General features: G+C 38.9%; 1 protein-coding gene and 1 long non-coding RNA gene across 4 annotated transcripts in view; one reads left to right on the top strand and one right to left on the bottom strand.

Annotated features, from left to right (window-relative positions):
• DNAJC24 (DnaJ heat shock protein family (Hsp40) member C24) overlaps positions 1-23,062 on the bottom strand; it is a 50,525-nt gene that overhangs the window by 14,417 nt on the left and 13,046 nt on the right. For all 3 annotated transcript variants that reach the window (XM_065683278.1, XM_065683279.1, XM_065683277.1), the window contains 2 exons: positions 10,981-11,119; positions 792-860 (listed from right to left, as the gene is read on the bottom strand). In XM_065683278.1, coding sequence (XP_065539350.1) covers positions 792-860; positions 10,981-11,119 — 208 coding nt within the window. The remainder of the gene's footprint in view (positions 1-791; positions 861-10,980; positions 11,120-23,062) is intronic.
• Positions 8,253-14,287, top strand: LOC136016293 (uncharacterized). Its single transcript, XR_010613558.1, has 3 exons — positions 8,253-8,334; positions 9,312-9,371; positions 11,027-14,287. It is a non-coding gene; the product is annotated as an uncharacterized LOC136016293 (long non-coding RNA).

Raw genomic sequence — 23,062 nt, forward strand, 5'->3', positions numbered from 1 at the left:
ATTGGTACCTGGGCTACCATTTATTGCTCAAAAGTTAAATCTACTCTTAAACTGTTTCAGTGACTGTGTTCTTACACCAGCCAGCCATGGTCAATGTGGTCTCTCTACAAAAGCAATTAATAAAAAGGTGCACATCAGTGAAACAAGTATTAAAAGAGAGAAAAAAAAAAGAGCTGTTAGTCAGAAATAACAACAGATAAAGGATGGTTCCAAACCAGACTGCTAGCCCAGAAAACAGAAGTAAAACAGAAGAAAAGAAATCTGACAGGATTTTCCCCTCACAGCTTAAAGAAAACACTAAAAAACCCAAACCCAAGCAAACACAAAAAAACCCCAAAAACAAACCCCCTCAGCTATTCATTTAAAAAGCAATGAAATGATAAAAGCTGGAGTACCATAAAGGAGGCAAGTAACACACAGATGTTATGAAAATATTTAGAAAAAAATCTGTATGAAAACACCTGAAATTTTGCCATCATAGAAAGAGCCAAAAGATGCAAGAGAGATTTGGGAAGAATCTGGAAATCTAAACACTCCATTATACAAGGAAAGAGCTAGGTGAAAAGTGGTATGGCAAGTGGGGCAGGAAAATAGAGGAGGAATGCAAGATAAGTACCACAGAAACTTAAGTTCCAATTCAGGTAATCACAGAGAACAGAATATCTAAAAAGCTGAGAAAATACAAACCAGTAGAACTTGTAAGACAAAATGATGGTATAAGAGTAGAAAAAAATAAATACTTTTGCAGTGACAATGAAAGGCACTGGGAACAAGTATTAAGGCACTCCTACCTTCATTCCAGGACATATCCTCAAGGGAAATCTGTGCATGTAGTGGCCATTCTTTTGTCAGATTATCTTCTATAAAGAAAACATGGCACATGTTCAACCCTGATAACAACAGGTCCTTATTTCCTCCTGATCAATGACTAGCTTTACATACCCAGCGGTCACATCTGGTTCCTACTAGAGAGTCAATTAAAAATGCAGCTCTCTAAAACTTCAGTTTCTATGTCTCTGCATAAGCTGGAAAATGTTCTGCTGTACCTAGGAGAAGTAAAAGGTGAAGCCCCATTCTTGAAATTAAGGCGTGACTGAAAGCAGCAGTTCTGCACATCCCAAACAATTCTATGAATTAGGAGCAAATTTTAGTTTTGATAGAAAAACCTTTTAAAAGCCTGTCTGTAACTACAACTTCACAAGCTAGAATTGGGAACATCTGCTTCCCTGTACTTGTCACAAATCAGGGAATGGCTGAGGTCAGAAGGGACCTCTCAAGATGAAATCCTCCTACACAGGCAGGGTCAGCTACAGCATGCTGCTCAGGATCACATCATAGAATCATAGAATAGTTAGGGTTGGAAAGGACCTCAAGATCATCTAGTTCCAACCCCCCTGCCATGGGCAGGGACACCTCAGACTAAACCATGTCACCCAAAGCTCTGTCCAGCCTGGCCTTGAACAACGCCAGGGATGGAGCACTCACAACCTCCCTGGGCAACCCATTCCAGTGCCTCACCACCCTAACAGTAAAGAATTTCCTCCTTATATCCAAACTAAACTTCCCCTGTTTAGGTTTTAACCCATTACCCCTACATTACTACTACCCTACTACATTACCCCACTACAGTCCCTGATGAAGAGTCCCTCCCCAGCATCCCTATAAGCCTCCTTCAGATACTGGAAGGCTGGTATTAGGTCCCCACGCAGCCTTCTCTTCTCCAGGCTGAACAGCCCCAACTTCCTCAACCTATCTCCATACGGGAGGTGCTCCAGACCCCTGATCATTCTCATGGCCCTCCTCTGGACTTGTTCCAACAGTTCCATGTCCTTTTTATGTTGAGAACACCAGAACTGCACACAATACTCCAGGTGAGGTCTCACAAGAGCAGAGTAGAGGGGCAGGATCACCTCCTTTGACCTGCTGGTCACGCTCCTTTTGGTGCAGCCCAGGATACGGTTGTCTTTCTGGGCTGCGAGCGCACACTGCCGGCTCATGTTCATTTTCTCATCGACCAGCACCCCCAAGTCCTTCTCCAGAGGGCTGCTCTGAATCTCTTCTTTGCCCAGTCTGTAGCTGTGCCTAGGACTGCTCCGACCCAGGTGTAGGACCTTGCACTTGGCACGGTTGAACTTCATAAGGTTGGCATCAGCCCACCTTACAAGCGTGTTAAGGTCCCTCTGGATGGCATCCCTTCCCTCCAGCATATCAACCGGACCACACAGCTTGGTGTCATCGGCAAACTTGCTGAGGGCGCACTCAATCCCACTGTCCATGTCAGTGACGAAGATGTTAAACAAGACCGGTCCCAACACTGATCCCTGAGGGACACCACTCGTTACCGGTCTCCAGCCAGACATCGAGCCATTGACCACAACTCTTTGTGTGTGGCCATCCAGCCAGTTCTTTATCCACCAAGTGGTCCATCCATCAAATTGATATCTCTCCAATTTAGAGACAAGGATGTCGTGTGGGACAGTGTCAAAACGCTTTGCACAAGTCCAGGTAGATGACATCAACTGCTTTACCTTTGTCCATCAGTTCCGTAGCCCCATCATAGAAGGCCACCAAATTGGTCAGGCAGGATTTCCCCTTAGTGAAGCCATGTTGGCTGTCACCAAGCGCCTTGTTTCTCATGTGCCTTAGCATGCCTTCCAGGAGAATGTGCTCCAAGATTTTGCCAGGCACAGAGGTGAGACTGACTGCTCTGTAATTCCCCAGGTCTTCCATTTTCCCCTTCTTGAAAATGGGGGTTATATTTCCCTTTTTCCAGTCGTCGGGAACTTCACCTGACTGCCATGATTTTTCAAATACAATGGCCAGTGGCTTAGCAACTTCATTCGCCAGCTCCTTCAGGACCCGCGGATGGATTTCATCAGGTCCCATGGACTTGTGCACATTGAGATTTTTAAGATGGTCTCGAACCAGATCCTCTCCCACAGTGGGCCCAAGGTCTTCATTCTCACAGTCCCTGCGTCTACCTTTTAAGACCTGGGTGGTGCAGTCAGAGCCTTTGCCAGTGAAGACCAGGGCAAAGAAGTCATTCAAAACCTCAGCCTTCTCCAAATCCTGTGTAGCCAGTTCTCCTGAAAGCTTCCTCAGGGGGCCTATTTTGTCCCTAGTCCGTTTTTTGTTTGCTACGTACCTGTAGAATTCCTTCCTGTTATCCTTAACATCCCTGGCTAGGTTTAATTCTAACTGGGCCTTAGCCTTCCTAACTTGGTCCCTAGCTTCCCGGACAACATCCCTGTACTCTACCCAGGCCCCCTGTCCTTGCTTCCACTTTTTATAAGCCTTTTTTTTCCTTTGAATTTTCCTCAGCAGCTCCTTATCCATCCAAGGAGGTCTCCTGGCCCTCCTGCTGCACTTCCTTCTAGTTGGGATGCAGCACTCCTGAGCTTGTAGCAGGTGATCCTTGAATATCAACCAGCAGTCTTGGGCCCCCCTGCCCTCCAGGGCTATATCCCATGGAACCTTACTAAGCAGGTTCCTGAAGAGTCCAAAGTCTGCTCTCTTGAAGTCCAGGGCAGTGAGCTTGCTACACGCTCTTCTCACTCTCCTGGGGATCTCAAATTCTACCATCTCGTGATCGCTGCAACCAAGGCTGCCCTGGAGTACCACATTCTCAACAAGACCTTCCCTGTTGGTGAGCATGAGGTCAAGCATGGCACCTCTCCTTGTCGGCTCCTCTATTACTTGCAGAAGGAAGTTGTCTTCCACACAATCAAGGAACCTCCTGGATTGCTTGTGCCATGCAGTGCCATCGTTCCAACAGATGTCAGGGTGGTTGAAGACCCCCATGAGAACAAGGGCCTGCGAGCGTGAGGCTTTTCCTATCTGTCTGTAGAGTGTTTCATCCACAGGTTCTCCTTGATCAGGCGGCCTGTAACAGATTCCCACAGTAATGTCTCCCACAGCTGTTTTCCCTTTAACCCTGACCCACAAACTCTCTGTAAACTGCTCACCTGCCCCCAGACAGAGTTCCATACTCTCCAGCCTATCCCTAACATAAAGGGCAACATCCAGTTAGATTTTAAGTATCTCCACACATGGAGACCCCATAACCCCTCTTAGGCAACCCATTCTCCTTTAGGAAGGGGAAGCCAAGTAACCCCCCCCTCCCCAGTAAACACTAATTTATCAGCACATTCATATTTGGTAAAGGACAGAAACCCCTTACAATTTACTACACAAAACCTCCCAGCTGCTGCCTGTAAGCTCCAACTCCCCAGATGCTACATTTTGAAGAACCAGAAACACCTAAAAGCATCTTTAGCACATACACAGAAATGCCCTAGGTTTTGTAAGACTTGAGAGCTTAGGACTTACTTAAAGTTTAAATCAAGTTGTTATTGAGAGAGTAGGTGCTCCATCTCTTGAAGCAATGAATCTAAGATTTACAAGGTTGATAACATCAAGCTTTCTAGAGCATGTGGTATTGTCTACAGCTTTCTGTGGAAATTCAGTTGGCAGTGAAAGTACATGCTGAAAAAGGCAGAGACCCAGATTGTTTTATGTTATTTTAATTCCCAACCTAATCACTATATTGTAGGGTATTCTAAATGTTTCCATGCTTGTTCTATGTAGCTTCTCTTTGCTCTGAACTGAAAAGAGACTTTGCAGCTATCTCCTCCACTAATATCCCAGAAAAACTGCCAAAAATTATATCAAACATGGGATGAGTTATCAGTGATGTAGTGACTCGGAAGAGACGTATATGAGTTGGCTTAATTAAGTATCAGTTGATTTCACACATTAACTATGTAAAACAAGCTATGTGCAAGTAAGATTCCTAATTTACAACAAAGGAATGCATGGCTCTTTCAGAGTAGAGTATCATAGGTAGAAATATCAATGTAACTTGCCAGTAGTGAAATGAACCCTTTGCATTTTAGCTAAACTTATGTGTGTGGGGAAGAGTTAATAAGTTAATACATTTTGGGTTTTTAAATTAGACATTTAAGGCCAGTTAAAAACAAAACTAAACAAACCCCAACTGTCGAATATTAAGTCATAAAGTGGAATTTCACTTAGAACAAGTTCTATAGAATTAGAGGTGGAGGACTGGGTCATCTTGCCGGTAGGAAATGTGAAAGGGCAGATGAACCATATGCCACCACAAAGAACTGGTGAGATGCAAGCTGATGAGGTTACTATGCTTGAAGTAAAGTTACTCACAAATCATTGAATCATTTAGGTTCAGCCATTCAAGTAATGAAGAGGAAAGCTGTGGGAAAATCTACACTCTCTTCCAAACACAGTACAATATTAAGCCTTGGGAGCAGAATTTCAACCAAGGTTTTCTAATTCATTACTGCAATTGTAATTTTGAAAAGAAAAAAGTAAACAAGCAAAATTAATTACATAATTCCCAGACTGAACTGAGATTGTTATTCCCAGTCTGATGCTCAAGTCTGAAAGACAGCTGGCTTATGGGCCATCTCAAAAAATGTGAACTGTTAATTAGTACCCTTGACTTGAGTAAGTCTCCAAATTCAGCACATAATCCAGTAACCCTCGTCAGTCAGTTTTATATGCTGCATTTATTTGCTTGTCTCATGCAGGCAGGAGAAGCGTACCTTCCAGAGCTGAACAAAGCTTTACTTTCTAGTTCGCCCATTAAATACAGAACCCAGCAGAAATAGATGGAGCCACTTACTTAAAGAGAGAGGCACAGCCCAGTGTGAGTTTGGAGAGTTTACAAGCAGAACTGCAAACCAATGGTTTTCACAGATCATCTTACTGACTAATATTTCTTCTTACTTTGTCTCTTATCATTATTATTACAACCAGGGTTCTCTCACTGGTGGTTCTGTGAAGTAAACCTATGTTTACTTTTCACTCCTTTGCCAGAAGGGACAGTTATTTAAGACTGGTATTGTTACCAGTGCTGAGTTACAGGGTGGGTTTACTCACACATGACGCCTGCTCAACCTGTAGAACTCTGTGTACCGAGTTGTACTATGCGAAACACATTCCTGTACGTACAGGGGAAACTGTGAAGTCCTGGTAATCTACAATAGCTTGAAAAACAAACGTTAACTCACAAGTACAGCCTGCCTGGCTTTGCCATCTATTGGATTTGTCTGACATCAAGAAGTGAAAGGATTCTGCAGCTCCATTGTCTCAACTGCAGGATCTCAGAAAACACTGGCAGGCTCATCAGAGAGGTTTACGAGCCTGCAATTCAAAGAGATTAAAAGGAAAAATCTACTGAGATTCTTTCAGGCTAAAGGACAATATTAAATAACTATTAGCAGCTTTGGTTCTGTAAAGCTTTACTAGAGCCCTTGCTGGGTCATTCAGAAATTGTAAAAGAGGAAAGGTATTTAAGTTTCACTTGAGGATACAATAAATATTTCTTGGGCTATTTGAGGCTGAGTTTTAGGGAAAGGGTTGCAAGCAGTGAATGGAAATTTCACCCTTTTAACAGTTTATGGTAATAATAAAAATAGTTGCAATGCTTTAAGATTTTTCTAGCTCTTTATCAGTCATATAGTCTTCAAATTCATAAAAAATCAAGATACATATATTCAATCAAATACTGTCCATAGTACCTACTCAGTATCAAAATCAGCACAGTTCTCAAAACCTGGATGTCATCATTTTTTTCTAACAGATTGTTTAGTTTTTAAATTATTACTGAAGTTCTAGTCTCTTACATTAAACTAACCATGCCTACTTCAATCGAAAATGATAAAGTCATGCATTAAGAATTTCCATAACAAAAGCCATGTTTGTTAAATAAAATAAATACTGCTTGACTTGTAGCCAGTGCAGATCAGAATTAACTCCAAAGAACTATGGAACAAGGGTTGTGTTCCAGCACTAACTGAGGGTATGCAGCCCTAAAAATCCACAGTTAGAAAAGGAATACATACTTCCGTGCCTTCACAAGTAGCACCTGGCAGAATGAAAAGCCTGAGGTAACAGCCATGGGAAGATCTTTATTTTAGTCTGAAAGTTTTTTTTTTTTTTTAAGAAAGAATTTTCTTAACAAGGAACAACCGAATTATGCTGCATTAATTGTTTTCCTTTCTTACAATTAGGTAGGGAAGGTGTTCAATTGCCATTCCTGCTAACTACTGAAAGCATTTTTGTAGATTCTTGTCTCGCTTCTCCTGCTTACTCTTAGTGGACCTGTAAGGTTATTCTGGCAGCCTATTTACCGCATTATGTAAAGTATCTTGGTATCTAATACAGTATCATCACTTTATTGCCAGATCAAGAGGGAATGATAGATCAATGGGGAAACAACCATCTCTAAACCAGCCTTTTCAGTTTACTATACTAGGAGAGGAACAGCGAAGGAGCAGGGGAAGAAGAAGCTACCATTTCTTTAGCTTGGGTTTTCATTTTCCCACTTCATGACCACACCTGTATAAGCCTCCCTTTCCAAACCTGCAGCAGAAACTTAGAGTGAGGGCAGATCCTCAAAGACTTTTTTTCAGGTTTTAAAGAAGATTGGTATTGCCAGTGAAAGCTGAATTAGTGACCAGGTATTTTAAAATGAGTTATTCCAGCCTAACTAAAGGTTTTTCTTGTGCCTCACTGACTAAAGGGAAGACATGGAGAGCATGGAACCAGACTTCTCAGACACAAAACAGCACAAGCTGCAACAGTGGCAATTCCAGTTAGGGCTTGTAATTTCTCACATAGAATCACAAACTGGTTTGGGTTGGAAGGGACCTTAAAGCTCACCTACTTCCAACCTCCCCACAACAGGCAGGGACACCTTCCACTAGACCAGGTTGCTCAAAGCCCCATCCAGCTTGGCGCTGAAATCTAAGAAATGAAGCAAGAACTAGTATTTTTCTATATATAGTATATATATATATTTCTATATCTGTAGTAGTTTTCTAGAAATGTAATTCCAAACCTGAAAACCAAAAGGAGGTGTGTGCTGAGATGTGAAAACTCCTCCTCATGATTACACCCTCCACCCTATAAACACCCAGGATCTGTGGACACCTCTGTCCATCATCATGTAAGAACATATTATCCAGCATAGAACCTCACTGGAGCCATACATGGAAGATTCCCTAGATTCTTAAATTTCTGCACCCTCTGCCCCCAAAACATATACAGAGCAACTGGTTTTAGTGTTAATCCCACGACTACCTTTGAATTATTTGCCACATTAAGTGATTTAATTTTAATTGCAACCTTTCTGTTCATTATTTAATCAGGTTGGACAGGGCTTGGAGCAACCTGGTCTAGTGGAAGGTGTCGCTGCCTGTGGCAGGGGGTTGGAACTGGAGAAGCTTTAAGGCTCCTTCCAACCCAAACCAGTCTGGGATTCTATAATGGGGAAAAAAAGTCCATTCTTAATAGGTAAATTGTTATGCAGCTTTTTTCCACCCCCAATTTTTACTTTCTCTCTCCAGCCTCTTCCCCCGAACCTTCCCCCCCCCCCCCCCAGACTGAAAGCAAAACCCTTTAGCATTGTAACAGGGTATTCTTATATGTCATTAAAGATATGACAAAGCAATGAACTGGAAAAATTTTCACAAAACATATAAAAAGAGAGTTCTCCTCCAATTTCCAGACCAGAGAGGCCTGGATGAGTATTTCAGCCAAACTTCTAAATGGTTTGAGGTTTGGCCTTTCCTCAATACTCTGGCCTGAAGGCACAAAGAAATAAGTAGGAGAGCATAGCAATACCTTCAGAGAAAAGCAGTATTAAGGTATGAGAGCACATTCTCTTGTTATTCTCAACAGTTCAAACAAACAGAAAATTAAAACCACAGAGCCCCACACTTTCAGCTTCCTGGAACATCTCTGGCCACTGAGTTTCTGAGCCAAGTAATTAAGATTTAGTTAGTATAACATGAGAAGGTAAATACAAATAAGCAATCCGTGACTTGGGAAGAGGACTACAGTGCAAGGGACTTGCAGCCAGGCACATGTGCATGCTGGCATCCTTCAGATCCTGCTTCCTGGGCCTCACGGTCCTATTAGCTCGCTATATTATCTCCCTCATCACTATTCCCCTTAGCTGCTGTCTCCATTCCTTTGTTTCTGCAAGCTTTTACAGCAGTGTCTACGACTTAGTCTAGAATCATGACTTCAGAAGCAGCCTGACAAGCATTCAAAGAACCAGAATTTATTTTACCACCGTTTTGCTGTCAGGGAACACGCTGCAAAGAATGCAACGATACTGCACATGCGTGCTACATGTGGCTTAGTCTGAAACACCTGGTCCCCTGTGAATGGCACCTTCTATATTAAAATACATCTATTCCATTACCAAGTACCTGTGTAAATAAATACACGATTTGTTTTCTTAATTTACTAAGTCTTTTTTATAGGATCTTCAAGTGGCTTTTTGAAGACCTCGTCTGGATGCAAAAGAATCTCAGGAAATATAGGTAACCTTTAAAATACTTTGGAATGAGTTTTGTCAAAACTAATTTATAGTAATGTCCTTATATTTCATGGGAAAACAAAGTAACTTACTAAATCTTGATGTAGCTCTCAACTTCAGTGGATTAACTTAACCCAAGTGAGATGGAACTCTGTATTTAAGATCTAGTTAAAAATCACTAGATACAGAGAAGACTTATCATGTGACCTCGTAATATTTCTTTTTTCCTGTGGATGTACAATTTGTGACAACGGAAGACACAGCTGATATGACAGTGCCAGGAGTACAATAGGATGAGAGCACTGGGTAGCAGAAATTCCTCTTCTGACATCACATTCAGGCATTTAAAAAATAAATTTGAGATGAAAATGTGTTTATGTTTGACCTTAATCCTGTTTAAGTGACAAATCAGTGCAACATCAAGTTTTTTTCCCCATCCTTTTAAACTATTTATTCAATGATTTTGTTTTCACCCCTCCACCCTCTCTTCCAAAACCCACACAAAGTGCAAAATACAAGATTATTTAACTAGAGAATTCATACTGGGTATATATACAATTATGTATCGCTCTTTTTATCTGGCAGTAATGCATATCTGCCAGAATGACTAAGTCTTTGTCTCTCAAAGTTGTGGTACCCACAGCGGCAGGGAGTTAAAAATCAGCACAAGAGAGAAGGGTCTGATGGTGTGCCAATGTACAATGGAAGAGAATTCAATAACAAGCTGCAGAGACAGTGGGCTTTTATCAGACACATTCAGAAGTGGTGGTGGCTACACATCAATGCTGGACCAGAGTGTGTTACTGCAGAGTGCAACTGAGTGTTTTCCCCACAGGCAATACCCTATTATTGACTCCCCCCCATTAACATGTAGGGTGGATATACATTTATTGAAGGTTCTAATGGAAGGCTGAGGGACTCCTATCCTGAGGCCAGAGCAGAAAGACAGCCTATCACTTCATGTAATGGTAGCCCATGTGTGACAGACCTGACCTACATTTCCCCCCTTTCTTTCTCACAACAGCCTGTCACTGTTTTAAGAAGCTATTTTCTGAGAGGTATAAAAAGAAATGCATGCCAGAGCTGCCTAGTTAATGTGTTATATCTGAATATTATTTATAAACCTGCTTTAAAAGACTGTTTTAGACTAGAGATGAATTATGAAAGCTACTATAACACACAACTGAAAAGAATGTGTCTTTAATGATTCTCAAGTGCTTATAAACACATATTAAATACTAGGTATAAAAGGATTAATACCTGTATCTAAGATACTGCAACAAAATGAAAGACTTAAAATTAAGGTCACTTAATGAAGCTGCCTTAATAAAATAAAAAGGGCTAAGGTGAGTAATTAGTATAAATTTCATATTTGTTCAAATTATTAGGAATAACACCACCTAATGTTTTGTTGGAAGTAATTCAGTGTTTTCACTAACGTATGTGTAGCAAAAGCTATAAATAATGGATCCGCATTTGAAAGTAGGACAAGAGTGAAAGAAACATTTGGCTCAGCAATAAACAGCATTTTAAAATACCATCTAACTACCACTCTCAGACTCTGCTTTTTTAAAGAGCGGCTGCCACTACCGCATTCCTTGGCAGGGACCTACCATGCTGCTGCAGGTCATACTCTTTTTTTGTCTCTTCATTCCCTAGAATTTTCCACGCTTGATCGATTTCGATGAACCTCTGCATGCGCTCCTCCACTTCTCCTGCTGGCACATCTGCCTTCTGCTTGTCTGGATGATACTGCCCATCACACAAACAAACAGAAAGATAAAAAAACAAAGTTGAGGGGAGCGGAAGCAAGGAGGTTGGAAGAGAAGCAATCAATAATGCATTTGATATTCAGTTAAAAGGACAGAGAAAAGGAGAAGGTCTGAGGTAAGGTGCCAGAGGAAGGGAGACAACGATGCTGGGCACAAGAGAAAACTGCCAATTTAATTAGACCACTGAAATGGCTGAATGGAAACACCAGTGGCACAAATGTCACCATGCACACTGACGGCATTTTCTGGGTAATTTGCTGATGGAATCATTGGTCTTATGGACAATTTACCTAGAGAGAATGACTACCACAAGCAGAAATAGGTACATGCAGAGGAGCACAACACGGGAACAAGAGGAGGTGCTGCAAGTGCTAGCAGCTGACTGTTACATGCAGATGATTCAAACAATACCACCAATGTTTAGTTAAGGCTGTCACAGACAGATTGAATGCTGCATCACATGTGCCTAGCATTTTTTTTTTAATATTATTTAAGTAGTAAAGAGAATTTACATGATCAGATATAATGATACTACATGCAATTCTGGTTTTGAAAATATGCCTCAACATATTTTAATTTCTTCCAGCTCAGTGAATCAATAGCCCTTCCAAATATTTAAAGTCATGGATCACTGGCTCTGGCTACAAAATTCTGTCATTTTAGTTAAGAAATGGTTATTCAAGAACATGACTGCAAGAAATCCAACGTTAAATGGCAATAATAATTGAAATAGTATCGCATTTTCCCTACCATTCATTCTAAACAGAGCATTCCAACTTTTTTGGCTCAAATGCCTATTGAAAGGAACCCTCAAAGCTCCACCATCTTCCTGTGGCTTTAATTCATCTCCAATAAGCTTTTTTTTTTTTATGTATTTTTAAATTGTGCAGTCTAAATGATGGATCAACAGGAAGCAGCATTTAAGATAAGAAAGTTACAATATAATCAGACCTATCACCTGTTAATTGTGTTATAAATCTTGATATCCCTTATTCCAGAGCTTTAACGTCTTCCCTTTCTATCAACATCAGCTGGGGCACCAAAACATAAATCAGATTTTAATCCCTTTTTTTTAGTTAGTTTATAATTAATTTTGGAAAAGAAAAGAATACTAGTATTATGTCTGCTTTACAAAATCCAGAATTTAAAAGGGCCACTTCTACTGGAATCTGTTTCCTCTCTGGTATATGTATCTGTCATTTGCTGATGGGTATTTATGGTCCCTTCCAACTCAAACTGTTGTAGGATTCTAGGATAAATCCTGTGTGTAACAACAAGAGGATGTACATAAGAGCAAAATATTAAGTTTTAACCTCAAGTTATTCCACAGTTATTTTACCACATACACAGATGAATGACCCTGCAACCTCAAGTATGAGGTCTGTACACAAATGTCTATTTTTGTTCCACTGTGAGTGAGCCCACTTGAAGCATACTGTGTTAACGTCTTGAATAATGCAGGAAATTCATTCTTACCCAGATTTATCAGTTGGTTTGTAACTTCTTTCCTATCAATTTAGGAAATTTAGTATTTGCAGGACATGCCATTTTTATATTTGAAAGACTGGCAATTTCATGTGACTCATAACTAGATTGTTTGGGATCTAATTAAAATCTGTGCCCATTTTGGTCTCCCTGCTTTTTAAAATAATTTACTCCTTCCTCTGTTGAGCTTGTTCATCTGCCTACCATCTGATGCTTTTAGCAGTCTACACCTACACTAAGAAAAAAGCCCCAAACCTCTGCTCTTTCACTGTAATCCTCTTCATACCCTTCTCCATCTGAGACAACGAACATGTTCTTGCTCCAGCTCTTTTAGGCCCTGCTCAGCCTGCTGAGACACCAAACATAGGACACCCTCCTAAAGTGTTAACCAGCCTAATAGCTGAAGTTCAGAGAGCACTCTGATGTCCTCCATTAATACTTTAGATGTTAATCAATCAATCCTCTTTTTTGGTATCTTCCCCTATTCTTGGTTACTGTATACTTGCTTCTGATCCTCCTCCCTCTCCATTATACCCTTTATAGGAGCTCCCTCAACAGAGTCAGGGGTTTGGATTTGTACTGAGGGAGGTGAAATATGATGCATGTTTCTGATCTCCTCTTCTTTTCCCATTCAGCCTTATTTCAGGGTTAATCTCTGCTGCAACCATGCAGAAGTTCTGTAATGAAAACAGACAAGCCTGTTTTCTACTCGACCTATCTCCTTCTACTCAAACTGAACTATTGTTCATCTCTCCCTCTGTGCATCCAGTTGTAAGTTCTTTCTCAAAATGTGAGAGCAATGTCTCCTGCAATATCACATCTCAAAACCTGTGCAAATTATCTTTGTCACTCTACCTGCCACCTGAGCACTATTTTCAGCTCTATTAGTGCACTTAGGAACTACCTATATCTTTCTGGCTGCATAAACATAGTGTTTTTAAGAAGCAATACTTTCATAAAGATAGCTTTTCACTGAGCACACATCCTGATTTTTGAACACAGCAATAATTTTTACTAATGTTACTACTTAACAGGCTTTTATAAAAACAATAAAGGATATTTTCCTGAGCCTGACAGATGGAGGGTAAAAGGAAGAAGGTTAGAGATGTCTACCCAGTCTAGTTTTCCTTTTTTTTTTTTTTTTTTTTTTTTTACCTCTAGTAGAAGTAGATTTCTAAGTTATATCCATTACTAAAGACTGTCTGGAATTTATATCAGTTTATAGCAGGTGATGCTTTGTAGTTACTGTGAACATTAAAAAATAGTTCAAAGCTCAAATGAAAAACTTTAAACATTGTCTGTTGGAGACCTGGTGAATTTTTTAGTGCTGCAGGAAAGCAAACTTAACCTGATGCCCTTTTCAATTACAGTATCAGTATTATGCCTTTCTAAACTGTATTTAGCAGTCTTATTTTTAATATGCATCAGACTGTACTTATCACCTGGCAAATGTACTCTAAACCACAGATACAGGTTCAGTTCATAGTTGTGTAAGTATCACGGAACACCTTAGTTTAAGTAAATTAATTGTATTTCATTATTCTAATCTATTGGCTTTGATACCTACTACAGAATAAAAAGTGAGCAAACCTTTTTGGTCTTGGGAAAAATACAGTGCTTATATTGTTATGTTCACCAAATAAAGCATAGACCCTTAAAACTACTTGAGTTCCATCATGTATTTGATTTATACAGTCATAATTTTATTTATGCAGTGTACCACACATGGCTTTCACCCACAGGGTTTGCGCAAGAATTTGGAACACACTGCAGCACGTTCAACTGCTATATTTTTTATTTCTACCTACTTTGTACTCCATGAAGTTTGGACCCTGCAAAATTAACCCCTGGACTTTAATCCCTGAAAATTAGTAAAGACCTTTTGGTCAATGACTGTAATGGTATTATTATGTCTCAATAACCATACTAACAGACCTTAAGAACTCTCTTATCACAAGATGAGACACTACCAGGTCCCTATCCTCCTAACATTTGTACGAGTTGCTTAACTTTATGCAATAAATGTAATAGGGTTGATTGACTTTAATCAAATTCAAATGAGCAAGCAGAAAACGTTGAGTTAAAGCAATTTAATGTACATTTCTTATTGGGGCTCATGAAGTCATTTTTCAAAAGGAATTTACAACACCCAATCAGAATCAACTTAATTCGACTTATTGGGAATGAAGGAGTGAAGCACACAGGCATAGATAAGTTTTATACTAAATTTGCAATCTCTTGCTAAACTGTGGAATACATGGTAAATAAATCACTCAATATAGTCAAACTTTTACTCATAACTACTTTTCCACATCACAAGTTAAAAAGGCTGATTATTTAAAAAAAGGTTCAGAAAGTACTATTCCTTCTCATTTATTACTTAATACATCATCATGGTTATTTTGCCTTGTGTATAAGGGGTATTCATTTTAAAAACAAAAGATACCCCACATGCCCAATTCCATTCATCAAAACGGGTGGCTTTATTTTCTATGAAAACTACTACTTCCAAATATTTATGAGACGTGCTGTCCTTTACTACTACGTATTGCACAGATAACTAAAGAATTCCCCCTCCCCCTAAAATTACGCAACTTTCAAGTAAGCATGTTTAAAATGTAAATATTCTGATTTTTCCTGACTCAGGAAAATTAAGTAGATCAGCTCTATTTTCCCCAATTTTTTTCATTTCTTTTTTTTTTTTTTTTTTTTCCCCAGGATTAAAGTAAGGACTACTCTCCACTTTCCACAGCTTTATCTTTCCTAATTTCCCACATTTCATGCAAAGCTGTCAAACAGCAGGAGGAATCCTAAGCAGCAAATAAAAAGTAATATAAAAAGGATGAACCAAATGTGGCTGCATTAAAACTTGACCTTCTCTCCCAAGACAATATTTTCAAGGAAATATTTTCAGGGTTTTTTATTCTTATTATACACCTTCTAGGTTTTTTTTTTGTTGTTGTTGTTCTTGTTGGTTTGGCTTTTTTTTTTTTTTTTGTAAGGAAAACCATTAAGGTTCTAAAAAGTCAAAAGTAAAGATCGACACAGGACAATGATGAAACCATTACAGTTGAATAAAAAGTGAGACTATTCTGGACTTACCATCATGAGTCATAAAGTAACCACTAAGCATCTGTACTACGAAGTTACAGCATAATAAATTTCTAAACTATCAGATTTTATTAAAGATTTTTAACTCTGAAATTATCTACAATCTCCTGGAATCATGTTGCTAAATTGACAAGTTGAGACAACCCCTGAATTCCTGCTTTATTTCAACAGGGGATACGTGCCTATATTTGACTAAGAGATGTATTTAAAGCTAGAGATGTGCCCTAAGTTCCTGAATAAACCAAGTGGTTTTTAATGGGGGATTACTTTACTTACATGCATTTAAGTACTTGTGCTTTTGTAGGAACTACATCTAATGACTAAATCTAAGCTGTAAATAAGAGTCGATAGAATACTAACATCTAAAATTAACAATTAACTCAGTACCCCTTAGCATCCTCCCTTTCTCCATGTTAAACATTATAGCCTGACAGTATTTGTTTCATGTAATGCAACTGGAACTACGATTTCCAGCCCAGTATGGATAATCTTTTTACTTTTCTTTTTGTCACAGCAAAAGTAATAGGAAGCCAGTTTTCATGACCTGCACTACAACTACTGTAGCTCCTGGAATACGTAAAAAGAATATGTAACAAAATATGCAGTGGTGGAAGACACTCTGTAATGGTCAGGGAAGAGAAATCCAACACAATCTTCACAAATACAGCACTACTCCATGTCAGCTGAAGCTACCACTGTGATGAACAGCAGAAATTAAAATCACAATCAGAAGAGGTAAATGTCACGAAATTGGTATGCAAAGGGTTAGTTGGATTAACAATGCAAAAGTGGAAGTCACCATGGATAAGCATCAGATAGTATGAGGTAACAGCAGTACACAGCAATGATACCCATTCCCACTGATAAGAGTTTATGAACAACAGCAAGTAGACACCAGAACTGGATACTTCATTGCTCAGAACAGAACGAGGGGGAGAAACACTGGAAGCAGCTGGAGGAAGAGAGAAACCCAAGCTGTTATTTTCAAATAACGTTGCCATACTCGTGGCTGGGAATCCAGAAGACTTTGCCTCCTCACTGGAACTGCGCGCACGTTCGAAGAAATCACATTATCAGTATTTGAGAGCTTCCATTTATTATTCTTGTATCAAAAGCTCCATAGTGAAGAGGCAATGTATTCAAATTTCAGAATCAGAATTCTCCCTCAGAGTCAATATATGACACTTTATCTAGTTAGTAAGTCTAAACTATTAACTCCACATTATAAGTTAAAATTCTGACAAAGATAAAATAGGTACAAGCAAGCAGAACAGAAATCCTAACAAACAGGCTTGGTTTATCAAAGTTTAGCAACAAACAAATGTGTTGTGCTAAGACAAAAAACGTATAAATCATCACCAGTATGTCACTTGCAACATAACAAACAAAACAACAAAATGAAGGAGTTAACATGAAAAAAAAAAACTATGTTTAAAAAAAATTTCTCAAGCTATATACAACATTACCATACATTAGCCACTGTAAATCCTGTTATCTACAGGTTAAGCTAACAAGGTCAGGACAAAAGCTGTCAAGTGTTCTCATCTGACAGAAGTATTCATAGGTCCATGTATATTTGTCTGTACACTACAAAGCTCATCATAACACTTCATATCATATTAAAAAGAAACTGCAAGACAGTCAACATTAAGGAGAAAAATATTAACCAGCTGTTTCCTATTTACTTTCTGATTATAGTCTGAGTTCTTGTTACACTTCCCTGCCTTTGGAAAAAAATAGTCTAGTAAGTTTAATGCCAGGCTGTTTTTAGAAGGGAAGTCCTTTGCCCCAGCTTACAATATAAGTAGTAAACCCAGTTTTTACTGTGACTTGCCAATAAATCTCACCCCCTGACATAGTGTCTGTTCACACTCAAGTTTTTGGCTGCTCTGCCACAAATGCCAACAAAGGGGCCAATTAATGAAAACTTTCTTGATACATTCCCAGTGGATGAATGTCCGCCTTGCAGAAGGTACCTTAACAACATTCATCTCGCATAGGCCAAATGGTTGCTCTGTGGTAGCAATTAAGACACCACCAGTCTTGGCTAGATTTAAACCAACAACCAAATCTGTGCAGATCTGACCAAATGCTCATAGAATGCTGGAGAAATTAACTGCTAAACAAGGGCTGGATTGGGTCATATAATTGCATCAATTTCTCTAGATATCTACAGTCCACATGGACACATTTTTATTAGAAAGAAACTGCAATTCTTAAAACAAGATCCCTTAATTTGGCCACATAACCACAATGTTTAAGCCATGACTAAAAATATCTTAGAAATCAATGACCCTTTTAAATAATTTCAAGAATCAAAATAACATGCCTACGCTGACATTCTCTCTACTCATTTTTTTTTTTCTCTCCACAAAAAGCCAGTGTTCAGTCTTCAAACTGCAATAGCTCTGGAATCAAATTTGGACAGTTAAGCTTAGTGCAGCATCCCCCCTCTTTCTAAAATTACATCTGGAAATAGAAGAGTTTTGTTACTTTGATCTACAAGTGCCTATCTGGAAGTCTCCTACGGCAGACTGTGAACGAGAGCCTAGTGTGATGGTTAGTGGGAAAACCTTGCCTCCACTGCAAAGCTCATACTGACTCCGGGTGATAGACAAAGGGTCCCTTCCTGAAATCTCTGTCCTTGGGCAATTTAAAGTGGGGCTGGTCGATGTCCCAGACCTCATGACCATTACCACAGAACTAGATTTTCTGCTTCTATTGGTCTCAGGGCTCAATAAAGTGAAGTTTAGAACTATCCGAGATATTAAACTTGCATATCTGAAATACTATGGCTAAATTTAACACTGTATAGGACAGTGGGTTCCCCTCACCACCCCACACTCCCACAAAACTTCACGTTTCCAGTTCTATACTATGTCATTATAAGGCTTGCAGCAATATTTTAAATCAAATTATGAGGCATGAACTGAAAGTTCCAAATCAGTTGATAAGACCATCAAAATAGAAAGCTGAACTGTTTCCCTGCTGGACACAGACAAAAAAGGAACCATGTAACTCCAGGACCTATAAAATTACATTTAAACTTAACACTTTGTCTAATTTTACATACATTGTCACACCAAATACTTTAAGCCACAAATCATTATCAGCATGTAATAGAATTAACACACATATCTGGTATTACCTACAGTGTGTATATGACAGCTATATCCGAGCAATCAAGCACAGTTATTCCAAATGATCATTTACTGTGGTTATGGCAGGATACATAGATTAGAATCTATACAGACTCCCTGTTATCCTTTAGGTCTGAACTCCTGTTTTCTTGCAGAATCCATTCTGTGATGGATTTAAATCAAAACACAGACTGAATTATAAAATTGTTTAATAAACTGGAATTTGAATTTGGGGATAGCTAAGTTTAAGACAAGCACATGTTTTAGCCACCAGTGCTGGTAAAGAAACAAGGAGACCAACATGCACTTGGCCCCCACCCTGTGGCATTCACTGAAAGGTCATAGAACGAAGCCATTTTCCAAGTTCCCCTGCTGAAATTATTGCATTATGGCAGGATGAAAGAAAAACCTACTCGAGTCTTGTACAAAAACTAAAGTGGTTTATTCAATACAAGTATTTTAGAACAGGGAGTGGCTTATTGCAATAAAACTAAGAAGCTTAAACTGCAGGAAAAAATGAATTCATTTTGAAAACAGCATTTGTTTAAAACACAAACATTAAACTTCTATCATGGGAGAAGGGAGAATTTATTAATAAAATTCAGAATTAATTACCAATACATTTATACAAATAAATGGAAGAAAACGAATTACCAGTAACTACATAATTCTGGCAGTACTATCTCACTAGACTCAAAGTGCTACCTCAATCCAAAAATACTTAGTTTTCAACTGAAGAACTATTGCAAGCTAACATGGAATAGAAAGCCAGTTTGGGTGGATCCTTAAAGTGTTGTGGTGCTGCTACCTACTCGTAGAATGATTTTGCTTGCCATTTTTTGTCATATGAGGCATCAGAAAATCAACCAGGAAATGTGACTGCCCTAGTATTTCTTTCATTCTACTCCAAAAAACAGGAAGAACTACAGTTTTAGTTTTTATAAACTATTCCATCTATTTCCATAACTTGCAGATCAGCTCTTACACAAAAAAAGACTTAAGCAAACAAAAGGCTACATGACTTTTAAGAGCAAAACTTGAACAAAACACAGGCTTGATGCTTTTATACATACTCCTTCTAGAAGTTATTAGGTATCCCCAGCTTTCCCCAATTATACAAGTAGAAAGTGCAGTTTCTCAGCAATGAGGATTTCTTTCACCAGAACTATGCCAAAATATTCATTTTTAGCTTTTCCACAGGCCTACTTCACATACAAAGGTCTTGTACAGGAACCACCCTGAAGCAACATTACACTCTGGGTTCTGTACCCTACATGGTTCATCAGGTACTAATTAGATCACGTGTTCTGTCAGTGCTTTCTTGCTGCTCTTCCATTAACTGATCATCCTGCCCAATTAATACAATGCAACAGCAGTTCCAAATTCTTTGAGATCCTTTACCTGTGAGAAACAAGATGAAGGGAAAACACCTCCAAAAGGGTCACAAGGTAATCACACTTGTCTAAGATCTGGAACAACAATAACACCACTATGCTGAAAGGTCAGTTATGTTCCTACCAATATTCTCCTGAACCCAAGTTTGTCTTTTATCTAAGAAAAAAAAAAAATTGTAAGCACAATCAGAAGAACACACTTCATCTAACAGGTGCTATTAAATTTAGAAATGGTAACAGCTTGTGAAAAAGGCTGCAAAACTGAACTCACTTAGCCATTAACAGCATATTTCTCATCAGAATATTTGCAGTTAACATCATCACTGATACTATGTATCACAAAAGTAGTGAATATTGTGGAGAAACTACCCTATTCTAATCCCACTGATGTATTCAAGAGTTCAAACAACAGCCGCCCTTAGTCACATATGGTCAGAACAACCATAAATCAGCACTTTACGAAAGCTATAAGAAATAAAATACATGGTTTAGCCATTTATTAAACCGCACTAAAGACTGCAGAAGCTAAAAAACCCCATCGACAAAGCAGCTGCCAAATACAACACACCACTGCCACCTAATGCTTACTGGAAGGTTACATCAAAACCATGTCATTGTTTCTCTGCACCACACTAGCATGATGAAAAACAGAGACCAAAGCAAATAAAGTTGATTACTGCTTTTAAATATTTGCTTCCCATCTCATCCCCTACAGGCTTTGTAAATTGTACTGATCTGATCATATCCTTTCTTGTACACAAACACTGTAACAGGAAAGATGGGTTAAATATGTGACTTATATTTCATCTGCAAAAATATCAGGAATGTAATATAGGAATTTCATTAGGATACTCATAAAGTAGTGAGTACATCCACTAGATCAGGTTCCACACTTGTTTACATTTTTGTAAGCAATCCCCTCTTAAGTAAATGGCACAACTCACTATAGAAAAGCTTCAGGAGAAGTATTTGGGAAGGGGGGAAGAAGAGGAAGAGACAACAGGAAAGGGGAAAAAAAAAAAAAAAGAGAAAAGGAGAAAAAAAAAGAAGAAAAAAAAAAAGAGGTGTGGTCTCCTGTAAAACCAGCATAAACCAAAATTACTTAGTGCTTTGCAAAATCACTGAAATACACAAAGCACCTTCTATCTCTGAAATGTGAAACTTGTTCACTGGCACAAGAAGAATGATTCCAGGACTTAAACTTGCCTTCCTAGCTCACAATCAATCTTTTCAACATGTTCATTCAATTAGCACAAGTTAGCAGGGAACATGGAAGTAGCCTGTTTTTTCCACCTGAAGAGAGGAGAAGTTTCTTGTGATATGCAATCCTTTCATACAGAGACTTAAACTCCCCCAAAGGATGCCTATCCAAAGACAGATGGACAAAAGAGCAAGGAATCTTCCTGATTTATTACTTCAATCCATCCCTTCTTCCTTTATTCCCCACGCACAAACAATCTTTAAGCTTTTTAACTTCAGCATTCTCCTACCTGATCTTGTTATCTGCTTTGATACTGATTCCAGCCTCCACTGTCCATCTCCAGGATGACTCTTATTCATAGGAAATGTTCCTCATTTGAGGAAAATTAAAAGACAACAGTTTGATTTTCCTTGTAATCTCTTATACCTTATTTATGACATTTTCCCACTGTTGCTCAGTGATGAACTAACTAGCTGTGTCCATTCTTGCCCCTTTTACCTCCTTATAATCTGCCATAATCAGAAATAGTTACGCAAGTATCAGTCTGAGCTTCCCCACACATATTCAACTGCTTCCATGTTTTACACACATTATTAATCCTTTCCATACTTTCAGGCCGTTGAAACACTGCTATACACAACATCCAGCACAGCAGAGTTCCAACTTCACTTGAGACAAGAACCATCAGAATATAAGTATTTCCGATATTATTGCTGCTGTAGCTGCTTAAGGAAACGCGCTGTGACAAAGTGTTTTGCAGCGAAGCATCACCAAGACAGCACACAGGAGAAAACAGGAATTTTTCAGTACCACGTTAGTTATCCATCACCCAGTGAATAATTTTAACACCCCACAGACAACCCAACAGTTTAAAAGCAGCCAGGATAATAAAAAAAATAAGTTAGGATTAAAGATCAAATGCCCACAGCAACAGGCAGCAGTTATGCAGACCACATTACTGGCATTCACTAATACCCGCACGGTAAAAAAAACAGAGGATGATACTAGCAATCCAATGCTGCAAATTCTTGAAAATTACTGGAGTCCTTTAAAGTGCAATTAAAAAATAATCATAGAATAAATCACACTGTCATAAACTCATTAATTTGCATCTTGGATTTTATTTTTTTTTTTAATCTTGCTTAAACATACTTTACACTTTCTCAGCCTTCTCAGATTAAGGCAGTAATTTCAACACAACATCATCTTTCACATTTAAATCACTCAGGTTGATAAGCTTATTTCTGACCAGGGTTTTAATGGCTCTATTATTCACTGGAAAATCATAATCTTTTGTAAAGTTGGGCATGAATCCGAGCTGAGAGCCATGTGAAAAATTTGAGAGCTGCTTTTCCTCCTCTATACCTAGTGTCTGCTGACAAAATCCCGATTTTTCACATACTTGTTTTGTATATTTAACTGCAGCAGCAGGATTGACACTGTAATTGTGACTACTCCTCTACATCAGTAAATTTCAACTTCTACGGAAACAGTCACTTTCAATTTGAAAACTTTCTCAAGGTGAGAGAGAGAACCTACTGCATTGGCAAAGGAAAGGGACTATGCAGCAGCAATTACCAGTCCATCTTAAC

The sequence above is a fragment of the Lathamus discolor genome, chromosome 6, assembly GCF_037157495.1.
Source record: "Lathamus discolor isolate bLatDis1 chromosome 6, bLatDis1.hap1, whole genome shotgun sequence".
Classification (NCBI taxonomy): Eukaryota; Metazoa; Chordata; class Aves; order Psittaciformes; family Psittacidae; genus Lathamus; species Lathamus discolor.